The sequence below is a fragment of the Catharus ustulatus genome, chromosome 4, assembly GCF_009819885.2.
Source record: "Catharus ustulatus isolate bCatUst1 chromosome 4, bCatUst1.pri.v2, whole genome shotgun sequence".
Lineage (NCBI taxonomy): Eukaryota > Metazoa > Chordata > Aves > Passeriformes > Turdidae > Catharus > Catharus ustulatus.
Window position 1 is genome coordinate 21290321 of NC_046224.1, and position 12047 is coordinate 21302367.

At 41.7% G+C, this 12047-nt stretch overlaps 1 protein-coding gene across 1 annotated transcript; it reads left to right on the forward strand.

The window, feature by feature from the left end:
* The first annotated feature begins 92 nt into the window (after positions 1-92).
* On the forward strand, positions 93-1838 carry LOC116996058 (histone H2A-IV). The gene has a single exon (XM_033059230.1). The coding sequence runs from the start codon at positions 164-166 to the stop codon at positions 551-553; it is 390 nt and encodes a 129-aa protein (XP_032915121.1). The 5' UTR covers positions 93-163; the 3' UTR covers positions 554-1838.
* Positions 1839-12047: the final 10209 nt, after the last annotated feature.

A 12047-nucleotide genomic window follows, 5' to 3' on the forward strand; every position in this document is an offset into this window, starting at 1 on the left:
CAATCCTCGTATCCACCAATCAAAAGTCCAAGCGAGCCTCAGAAGGAAGCTATAAAAGGGCAGCGTTACATCTTCGGGTGTAATCGCTTTTTTTCACTGCGTTTTACTTAACCTTGTGCAGCTTTTTTGGCCGTTTCGGCTCGATTTTTCTGCACTTTGAGCCATGTCCGGGCGCGGAAAGCAGGGCGGGAAGGCGCGCGCCAAGGCCAAGTCGCGCTCGTCGCGGGCCGGGCTGCAGTTCCCCGTGGGCCGCGTGCACCGGCTGCTGCGCAAGGGCAACTACGCGGAGCGCGTGGGCGCCGGCGCCCCGGTGTACCTGGCGGCCGTGCTGGAGTACCTGACGGCCGAGATCCTGGAGCTGGCGGGCAACGCGGCCCGCGACAACAAGAAGACGCGCATCATCCCCCGCCACCTGCAGCTCGCCATCCGCAACGACGAGGAGCTCAACAAGCTGCTGGGCAAGGTGACGATCGCGCAGGGCGGCGTGCTGCCCAACATCCAGGCCGTGCTGCTGCCCAAGAAGACCGACAGCCACAAGGCTAAAGCCAAGTAAAACTCTTCTGACAAACAACCCAAAGGCTCTTTTCAGAGCCACCCACATCTTCCTAGAAAGAGCAGGAACGCTTGGTCCTATTGATACATGCTGTGTAAATATACTTGGAAGCTTGAATTCTGTTGGGGGTGTGTCTAAAATGTTACATATATTCTGTCTTGCTGATCTGAAGCTTCCTGCCTTATTTTTTTTTCCTAGAAGATAAAGTTCTTACCTAAATGTGCGTCAGTTCTCCTGTTCTGAAAAGAGATCAATAAAGGATAGCGGTTGTGGCTGATAAAATCGGTCACCGCGGTATGGTTTGAGAAGTGAGCTCAGCAAGGGTGAGCTCGGTGGATGCCGAGGGGGTGCGCTCCGCTCCCCCGAGGTCGGGAGGACGGGGCGGGTTCGGGCCCCGCCAATCCTGCTGCAGCGCGCGGCTTTCGAACCGCGGGGCACCCGGGCCCCAACTCCGCCTGCGAGCCGCCTGTGCTGCGGGGACAGCTCATTCCAGGGCCTTGGGGGCTGTGGTGGCTGCGGTTTTCTGCTTTCCCTGGATCTCTTTTCTTATCTGCAATTTAAAACTTTCAGGCAACAGTAAGAAAACTTAAGTACTTGCCTGGGATGCCGTCCAGCAGGGTTTCCGAAAGGTAGTTTTAGGAATTCTCAATTAAGTGCTGGGTGATGGCAGTTGCAGAATTGATTCGTGTACAAGCACTACAGAAAGTCACACATACACGGGGAAGGGAGTCAGGATGTACTATTCTGGACTTGGAACAGATGTTCCAATTATTTTTCCTTCATCCTGACAGCAAGAATGGTGTTTAAAAGTGGTCTTGGCGTTTTTCTCTATAAGTTTCCTTGATTTATACAGTATGATCTTCCGGGTACTGTTGCCTTTGGCTTCCGTAGCACTTTTTTGATTTGGTAGCCTTGGTTGCCTGTTTTGGGGCCCTCGGTCGCTAGGACAGCTGGGCCTGCTGGGCTGGGGGAGCCCTGACACCCCGAGAAGGGGCACACGGCCTTGGCGATGTGCAGTGGGGGTGTCTGAGGCCGCCAGCACAGCATCCCTGTTCCTGGGGTGCCAGGGGCCCGTGAATCACGATAACCCGCGGGGGATCGGGATTTACAGGGAGGAGCTTCCCCGCCATTGGCGCCCGGCTGCGGGGACACGGCGGCAGCTCCTCTCTCCTCTCTGCCCTCCGAACAGGTTAATTCGGGATTTTTGCCTTTTTTTGCTCACTGCGAAGAACACCGCGTTCCCCGCTTTGTTAGAATGGATGTAGATAAATGGCGTTTGAGTTTGTTTTTCGGTCAGTAGTGTTTTATGCGGAAAAATGCAGGAATGCAACGGGGAGCCTCCGAGCGGGGCTGCCTGAGGGCTGAGGAGGCTCTTCCTTTGTTCTTTAAAATCGCCCCTTGAGAACTAAGCCGAGGAAAACTCTGCTCTTTTTTTTTTTTCCTATTTTTTTTCTTTTGTTGTTTTTCTTTTCAGTGTTGTGCCTCAGGAGGCGGAGGAGTGAGTCACTGGGGCGTTGTGTTAATGGAGAATGTTTTTCAAGCAGAGAGAGATAACGTGGGAGTGCCCGGCTGAAATCTTGCTTGGAAACAAGATAAGAATCGTGGTCTGTTTCTAAGCGGTATATAATTCTTAAACAATTTTCAGGTTGAGTTTTTTTCCCTTTTGTTGGTTTGTTGTTTTAATTTTTTATTTGTTTCGTGTGCGGGTTTTTGTTTGTTTGCTTGTTTTCCTTGTTCGTTATTTTGGCTTTTCTTTTCCTTTACTTTCCCAAAATAGGCAGAGGAATTTTTTTTTCCTTCCTTTTTAATCATCTCTGTTCTGCTGAAAGAAATTGCATTAATCATCTACCATTCAGAGCTGGACTTTGAAACAGCAGTAACTGCAGGACTTTATTAGTAACCATTCTGAAATTTGAGGCTAGAATGACTTCAGGATTTTTTGTTTGTTTGTTTCATAATCTCAGTTTTGCTGTACTTTGCATATTTGGCAAAATAACCTTCTATTGGTCTATATTTAGTAGAGAAAGAAGAGATTACGTGGGCCTGGAGAAGGGAATTGATTTGTACAAGGTTCTGATTGGGCCATTTGAAATCCTGAAGCAGAGGCCTCCCAGCTTTCATTTTTGCCCTTGAAAACACGGTGTGAGGAGGAAGCATTTTTTTCAAGGGAAATGGTATAATTTCCTTCTCAGGCACTTCAGTATTTATGTTCTGCTTCTCTTGGAAATTGCTTGTTTTGTTTTTTTGGGGTTTTTTTTCCTTGTTTCTCCCTCCCCCTGCCGATGTTTTAAAAATCATTTGAAAACACATGTACTTAAACAATTTTAAATAAGATATGAGTAGATTGCAGTCTATTGTAAAGTGTTTGTTTTGTTTTCCTATTATGTCCCTCCCTTTTTCAGCTCAGTATTTAATTTCATTGTCTGCCTTTCTAACCATGTTTCCTTCTTGAGACAGCTCATGTAATGAGCTCAGTTTCCTTATACAAAGATTTTAAATATTGCTGCATTCTGTGAGCCACCAACAGGGTTTTCGTGATGGGTTTAAGTATATTTGTGTTAGTGCAGGAGAATTGATGCTCTGTATGCTGAATCCTCTTTTTCTTCAGCTAAATTATGCCTGGAATGTTTTTGTACCATTGCTGCACATCTGTATTTCTCCTGACCAGTCATTCACAATTGATGTAGAAAGGCAATATGTTCTTCTGCCTGGGGTAACTGCATGTTATAAATGAACACATTCTCTGTCTGCATAGCACAGTTGAATAAAAGATTTTTATATATTGAAATAGAAAAGAGAAATATATTATATGGCCTCTTTGAGTATGTGACAATTGAGTGTTAAAGGTGGTGATTTTTTGAAAACCATATTGCAAGAAGTAGAATTTACCTTCCCAAATTTAGTTTCATCTATCCAGCCAACCTAAATTCTCAAAAAGGAGGAAGGCTTTAGATTTAAGAACAGTCCATCAACTGACGCTTTTCTTCATGAAATAAACATTTAATATTATATGACCCTAATTTACTTTTGAACTTTAAGTCCACACAAAATACATCCTTATGCTGAAAAGCACTAACCATAACAAAGGTAGTGCAATCTCTCAGATTGCTTGATTCCAAGAAAATGTTACTTAACCTGTGGTTACCCAATAGCTTTTTGTTTTTCCATAAAGCAGAGAGAGACAATGTGCAAGAAAATATTTTAAAAAAGCAAAACAAAACCTACAAAACAAAACCCCAAACTATGCTCAGTTGCAGAAACATTCAGAAGTATGCTGAGAAGCGAGTTTAATAAAAGTGATGTTATATAAGAACATTTACTATTAGGCTTTGTCTTAGTAACCATAGAGTGCAACAAAAGTTGTTGGATATTAATTTCCTTCCAAAAATCTTATTCATGTTGTTTTGGGTTTTGCTGGTTTGGTTTTGAGGTTTTTTTCTTTGGGTTTTTTAGTTTGTTTTATAAAAAGACTACATACACTTGATTTTTTTCTAGTGATCTGATTCAGGACAGGGTAGAAACACTGTTCAAACTGCCTTGGTAGTAAGCAGTCTTCCAAAGTGTTAGAGGAAGATGTGATTTTAATTTCTTTTTTTGTTTGTTTGTTTGGGGTTTTTTTGTTTGTTTGTTTTGTTTTGTTTTGCTTCATGAGAATTTGCTTTAGGCTAGAAATTCTATCAATAATGTAGGCAAGCTAGAGTATTTACCTAGAGCAAAGATGAAATTAAATAATTAATTCATTACCTAATACCAGTGCTATCCCCACAGTGCTCCAGGCTCTTCCTTGTAAAACTTAAATGAGCATTTGCATCACATAGTCTATGCAAAGGTTAAGCTTTTATAGTTCTTTTATTAAATTACTCTCAAATTCCTTAACTCAATTTTTTAGCTTCTTTTGTATCTTCATGCAACCTTACATAGTGTACCAAAATAAAATACAGTTGGAATATGTTACAAATCTGGTGTTATTGTATACACATAATTGGAATAATACCATTAGTAATTTACTTTTCTTAAACACGTAAACTCAGATCTGCTTAGACACCGAATGTTTATTTCTCTGAAATACACAGTGCAAGATCAGTTTGGGCTTTGGTAAACATGTAAGAAATTCGCTCGTCTCCATTCCCAGAGTTTTGAAAGCACTGATGCTGACGCTCAGGAAGTTTGTACGGAAGTGGAAGCCAATTCCAGCTGCTGGAGCGGTAGAAAGGAGAAAACTGCTTGTTAGCAGGACACAAAAACCGCTCTGAGCCCGTCTAAATGGACAGAAAAGGGGATTGCGGCAGCCTTGGCCAAGCCCTTGTTGCCTTTCCCTGTGACATCCCGGTCACTGCCGTGGCACAGGGCCCGGGGGAGGCTCCGTGGGTTTGGAGCATCCCCAGGGCCGGGATGGGCTCGGGATCCCGGCGGGAGCGGGGCCGCGGGCACCGCCCGCCCGGGCTGCAGCAATTTCCGACCAATCCTGCCCGGGAAGCCGCTCCCCTCCTTCCCTTCCTCCCTCCCTCCTCCTCCTTCTCCCTGCCCCTCCATCTCCTTGTGGTTCCCTTCCCTGCCAGCGCTTTCCGTGCTCCCACCGCCCGCCCCCGAGTCGTTTTCTTTCCTTAATCCGCAGTCAAGGAAGATGAGTCTGCAGGATTCTGTTCGAACCAGCCTGGGCTTTGCCTGCTTCTGCTGTTCCCTTTATCAACTGCTGATTTGTGGTTCTAGACCTCTGTTTATTTATACCGTGGCTGCTGCCCAGGCTAAGGGGAAAAACAACAACAACCAAACAAAAACAAATCCAAACAAACGGAACCCTAAACAACCCAAGGAGCAGATGGGATGTTCCAGCTTGCTCTTGTCAGGAAAATTAATGCACAAACACCAGAAGTTTATGTCCAAAAAGGAGACAGGTGCCCTTTTCACTTTATTCGAATAAAGGGAGAGGCCATGGGGGATTCTCCTGGGATCTCTCAAATTTTTGGAGGAAGAAGCCTCCCTTTTTATCCTGATTTCCCAACTGCATTTCTCTCTCTCTTTCCCCATTGGCCGAGGTGCTTGAGAGGCACAGACTTCCCGGAACGCCTGATACCTGAGATTCCCCTCTAATGTATAACCTCCCCTTTAATTTTTAATTCTTATAGAAGTCATAGTTTTCCCCCATTGTTTCTTTCATCTTCCAGCACCCAGTTTCATTTATCAGCAAACCTACAGTTCGTAAAGGCAAGTATCTTTCCCATTCATCAATCAGCGGAATCAATCCCATTGTTTCTTTTATCTCTCAGGGCTACTCTTATCTGCCAAGAGATCCACAGCTCGTTTGTAAAGACAAATCCAACATTCCTCTGACTCTGTTAGAAAATATTATTTTGGTTCCGCAGGCATCAATGCTGAGAGAGCAAAGGACCATCTCACATGGTAAGATACTTCCATCAGGAGCCCGTGATCATTACATCCTTCCCTCCCCTTGTCCATTCTGTCCTACCAAACTCGATGCATGGTACAGGAGCAGCCCTGCCATAGTCACGAGGTTGATGCAAACAAACATCTTCACCTCTCCAGGAGGCACCTCTGGGTGTCACATCTTTGAGAGGCTGATTGTTTCAGGCCTCTGCACTCTGCATACAAATGATAGCTCTTTTTCTCTTGTGGGAAGGGCTTTCAATTAGAAAAACAGTCCTCTTCCTATAGAGGCCACAGGTTTTTCCTGTCATGGGATTCCTCTATGGCCTTCACAAGTTGTTTGAGAGAATCATGAGAATATCAGAACAAACAAGGATGCTAGCAACTTGGAACCCCACGAAAAAAGCAGTAATTAAATTTGAATAGGCTTTTTTGATGCTAAATTTTTTGTTTGTTGGTTTGGTTTTGTGTTTTGGCTGGGGTGGGTGGCAGGGGGAAGGGTAGAGTCAATTTTTTATTTGGGACTGTTGTTTTTGGGGGAGGAGATTCCTTTGAATTTGTTTTGTTTTGTGTTTTGTTTTTTGCCTTTTTTTTCCCTATGCAAAATCCAAACTTGATCTTCAGGACACCATGTAATTTAATGGATCAGTCTATGAACTATTTACCACCACTGTTAGGACTTGTGCAAGCACCTGTGTAGTCCAGAATTGATTTCTGTAAGGATAGATATTTCTCCTTCCCACACATCATCTTTCTTTCTTTCTGATTTGAGAAAAGCCTATAGAGTAAGGGTCCATTTACTAAAGAAAACTGCCTATAAAATTTAGAAAGCATTTCTGATATCAGTAACCCTTTTGTTGTAACTAATGTTATTATTAGATTGGACTTCACTAAGTTCGATTTAACCACTGACCTCCTAGATAATAAAGATAAGCAACATCTTCAGTCAATAGTGGTCATTGTCCTGAAGGTGTCCTAGTGTGCTTAGTAGAGAAACCATGTTAAACATTGAATCAGCTTTATCACTTTTTGCAGAAATTTCTTTCCCTCTTGCAATAGTTTGTTTAGAGGCCAGGAATGTGCACACTGTGCTGGGTGGAACTATTTCACACAATGGTACAAAGATACCAAATCCTGTTTTATTCTCTGTTCCTTTTCTGTGATTCTAAACATTCAAGTAACTGTCATTGTAGTGCTTCTGAGCACTGAACAGGTTTGTTTCATTTATTTGTGGTTTACAAATGTGGGAAGGTTTTTAATTAGGATCAATCTGGAAGGTGCAGTAAAGGTGGAAAATGGTGGTGAGACAGTTCTTAAGGGTTAGGAATCAAGCACAAGGGGAGGACAGACAGTGAAATTGAAAACTATGGTTGAATGAAAGTAAATAAATGAAAATTCTGAAGTTTACTCCTATTAAATGACACCCAAAATACTTAAAGATAGAGAGCCCAAAATGTTTATGCTGTACAGGACATGGCAAGTTCCCTGTTGCATATCAGGAAAAGAAAGATTTTTTTTGTTCCTCCCAAAAGGATGGTTGGATATGCCATTTGAACACCCAAATTATAATGATTCAGAAGACCAAGTCCACATGTCTACAGGCAGTGAAGTTCCCATTAGTTTCTAATCCTTTCTGTGTGTGTATACTGCTGATTGCTGAAGGACCTTTAAGCCACAAGAATTTCATACAGAGTAGAAGCAGCAGTGGATAGCGTTAATAAGATCAATACTTAATTATTGTACTTAATAGAAAAATGAACAAGAGTGAATAAAAGTTATTCCCTTGTAAAAATGACTTGGTAACTTTCTCTTGTGTGCTGTTGTTTTGTTGGGTTTTTTTGTGTCTTAGTTTGGAGGACAGGTGTCTGCTAAGAAAGGCAGGAGCCTTTTTTTAAAAAGGGAGAATGTAAACTTCCTCCCTTCAAATTATCAAAATTTTGAAATCAAGTGGCTCTTAGGCAAAGATATGGGAATTAGGAATAACAGTTCTTTTCTAGGGAAATTAAAATAGAAATACAGTACTACAAAGAAACAAACTCCAAACCCTGACAAAGTCAGAGTACAACCTGACACCCCGTCAGGCAGGGTGTTGGTAGCAGTCCCATTAAATGGTGGCTGCATCCTCCTGCAGTGACAGATGTGATTCAGTTGAAGCAGTGGTTCTGTAGAAGGTGCAGTTTTTTCCGGATGTTTAGTGGTGATGTGGAGAAATCCAGCTTTTTTTTTGGAGTTTAGTGGAAAAGGGGCTGCCTTAGTGTCCTAAAACCTTTGTTTTATTTTGGTAAGAAATGTTGGGCTTTTTTTTTTGGCTGGAGCAAGTTCCAATGGGATGCAGTAATTTTATCAGTCCCACAGTGGGACTCAATGGGCCATTAGCAGAAAATGACTCGGTTGAGGACGGATGGTTGTGAAAAGATAAAGAACGATGCCCTGCCTGGTTTCAGTGGATGGCCCATTAGCAGAATAGCTCCCACAGAGATAAGCATCACATCACCACCCCCACCCTCAACAGATGGTGATAGAATAGACCTTTTATTACACCCTGTATTGTAACTCAAGACATTTTGTTTGCTTATTTTCAGCCCTAACTGTCCCTTTCTGTGTCTCTGAATTTGGGGATAACCAGCAAGAGCTACTGAGGGTTTCAGCACAAACACATCAATATGTGTAAAGGGAAAAGTACATATATTATTTTAGTGTGATTTTTAATGCCCTGTCAGAGATGGACTGGCAGGAGCTACTGTGATCCATGCTGGTGTCCAGCTTCCACCTAGAGGAGTGCAGCTCAGAGTATGGGCTCTGCCCCTGAGCACAAGGCTGCAGGTATGGCCTGGGGGCAGCTGCACAGCCGGAAAGGAATTCTGCTGTGCCAAGGAGCAGACAGACCCACAGGGGCAGTCAGTCCCTGAGCCAAGTTCATCCCATTGCTCCAGGTGAATGAGATTTAACATTAGGACCTAGATGACCAAACTTGAGAGAGTCTGGCAGTAATTTAGGTGCACATTGAGGTGTGAAAGGTGTGATTTCCCTTTATTTTGTGGGGATAACCACTGTCCATGCTGATGGGCCTGTCTTCAGTATCCCGGATCGTGGGCTGGGCAGGGATTGACAGCTTGGGGTCTCCATGGCAATAGGGTGCACAAAGCCTGAATTTTGCTTGTGCTGCAACTTTCAAAAGTATTTTCTTTTCCTCTCCACGTAATTAGACAACTTCTGTAGTATTTACTCTTGTTGATTGTCACTCTTGGCAAAAATCCATCTCTATTTTTAGCTGGACTTGTACATTTCATATGACAATGCTCTGGGATGCTCATCTCTCGAGGAAGATTATGCAAAAAAAGATTATTCCTTTCCCTCACAATTGTTTGATCTAAATAAAGTAGCACTATCATAAGCATTTGCTTCAGGAGATGAACCATATCTGTATCTCAAATTCTCAGTATTTCCATCAGGATACTTTTAGCTGATTTAAAAAACATACCACAGAGTCTTTCTAAGTTGATATTAATTCTCCTAAGGATGTGAAACTAAATGTGATGGCAGATCCACTGAGAGAGAGTGACTTCTTCAGCTCAGCTAACAGCTCTCCTGAAAATAAAAGCAGATCATTAAAGAGAAGACAAATTTGAAAAATCACATTATTTCAACAGCCTCTTCAAGGGAATAGTGGTCTTTTGGGAAGGACAGGAGTACTGGGGGGAATGTCAGGATGACAGATTGAAAGTAGATGCAGAGGGGAAGAGAAGTGCTAAATTGCTGACACTCCTGGAGTGAGCAGAGGAGAGGAGTCATTCTCTCACTCTCTCGTGCCATCAGGAAAAGACGGAATGATGGATTGATAAAAGGATGGATAGAGAGATAGATAAAAATTTATAGTCCATATACTTATTTATTGGTTGTGAGTAAAAAAAAATAATCCATGTAGATGAACCAGCAGGAGTGAAGGATAAACACTGGCAATTAAACATGAGACTGACCGTAAAATAAAAGATGTCATATAGGAAATGAAGTGTTATTTCAGAATTCAGTGTATTCAGATTGCTTAGAACTCCTTTTTTCTTATCCATAACATTGAAAGGTTTGCTCCTCCTTTTGATTTAATTTTGCCTAACTTCAGAAGTGTCTTGATATTTCAGTAATATACACACTGCTACTTACACCCACAGACGCTGGTAAAAAGTTTAGAAAAGTAACACACAAACAAAGTATGCAAAAATAAAAACTAGAAAATTAAGCTACCTGGTGTGGAAAACATAAATCTGGGTAAGCATTACTTGGACAACCATGAAATATAGAATATTTCCTCAAATCACCCAAGATCACTGTAATCCATTAATCTATGTATTTGCATATTGCTGTCATATCTACAAGGATTCTCTGTAAAATTTGCCATAATAAAAATTAACTCTACATAAACTGTGAAATTTATGCTTCTGAAGCTAAAGTATTGTTTAGGAACAAATTACACTGACACTTGTAGTTCTTCATATGAGTTTGTCCCAAGAATACTAAAGAAAAAATGGACCCTGGATAATGATTAAAAAATTGATTATTTAAAGAGGTCTAATACAGAGAGGATTGAGAAAATATTACTTAAATGTAAGCAAAGGTTTAACTTAATGGAAATAAATATTAACTGCATAATAAGCACCACAAAAAGAGATCTAGTGAAGTAAAAAGTTTCAAGAAATGGTTTCTAAAAGAAACTGCAACTTTTTGACAAAATGCCAATTGATACTGGGCAATGGAAGTGAACCAGCCATTTTGCAAGGCAGAATAACTATTCTAATTAAACCACATAAATAAAAATAAATTGTTTAATTGAATAATCTGCATGAATATTACCACCTATACATTTGAAATTAAATTAAAGCAAAGCTATAGAAAGGATGTGCCAAAAATAACATGATTAAAACCAAACGTGCCACCTGAAAATGGCAAAAAATAATTCTTACAGGAGTCCTGAAGAGACCAAAATAGGTCATCTGAATATAGATAAATGGAGAGAAAGCCACACTCACCACTGCCAAGGAAAAGGTATGTATGTGATAGCAAATACTGAGAGCAGTAATCAACAGGGAAGAATATGTTTTATAGTTATGCAGAAGTTTTACTGAGTTCTCTATTGTGTTCTATCTATGTTGTAACCCACAGATGAGGTGACAGCAGGGGAAAGTCTGCATATAAATCTTGGATTTTTTTCCAAGTAAGTGTAATGAGAAACTCTGTGCAAAGACAGTCTTTGCAAATGGGTTGGTTTTGGCTGGGCTGGAGTAATTTTCCTCACAGTGGTTTGTATGGGGCTGTGTTTAGAATTTGTGCTGAGCACAGGGTTGATAACATGGTGATGTTTCTGTTAGTGCTGAGCAGGACTCAGAGAGCCAAGTCCATTTCTGCTTTTCATGCTGCTGAAAATGGGTGAGGAAACTGAGGACACCTGGGAGATTGTGAGAAGACACAGCCAGGACAGGTAACACAACTCACCAAGGGAGTGTTCCAGTCCTTATCACTGTCAGTGTATAAAGCTGGGGGAAACAAGGAAGAAGTGCAAGACATTTGAAGTGATGGCATTTATCTTCCTGAGAAAGCATTAGAGTGATTGGGCCTTGCTCTCCCAGAGCTGGCTGAACACCTGCCTGCCCATGGGAAGTGGTGAATTAATTCTGTGTTTTGGTTTGGTTTTCTTGTGTGTGATGCAGCTTTTTCTTTAAACTGCCTTCATCTCAACCCTTGAGTTTCCTTGCTTTTACCCTTCTGATTCTCTCCCCAGTCCCACTGATTCTCTCCCCAGTCCCACTGGTGGAGGAATGAGCAAGTGCCTGCATGGTTCTTGGTTGCTGGCTGGGATTAGACAACAACTGGAAGCATCATTAATGTTGCCAAGCAAAGATAAATATGTACCTGTATAACTAATATTTTGATATTAATAGGAATAAATGGATACAAACACTGGCTGGCTATCTACACATGGAAATACATATCACAGTGGAGGCCAAGCATAACCTTGTATTAAATAATATACATACAAAAGGTCTACAGAGAGAGAAAAGTAAATCTCAAATTCACCATGATTATCTCCCCTGAGAAAGAGAACTTAATGAGAAAAGGT

Bases quoted from the DNA above. Each gene is read 5' to 3' on its own strand.
- LOC116996058 (XM_033059230.1), top strand. From the start codon at position 164: ATGTCCGGGCGCGGAAAGCAGGGCGGGAAGGCGCGCGCCAAGGCCAAG.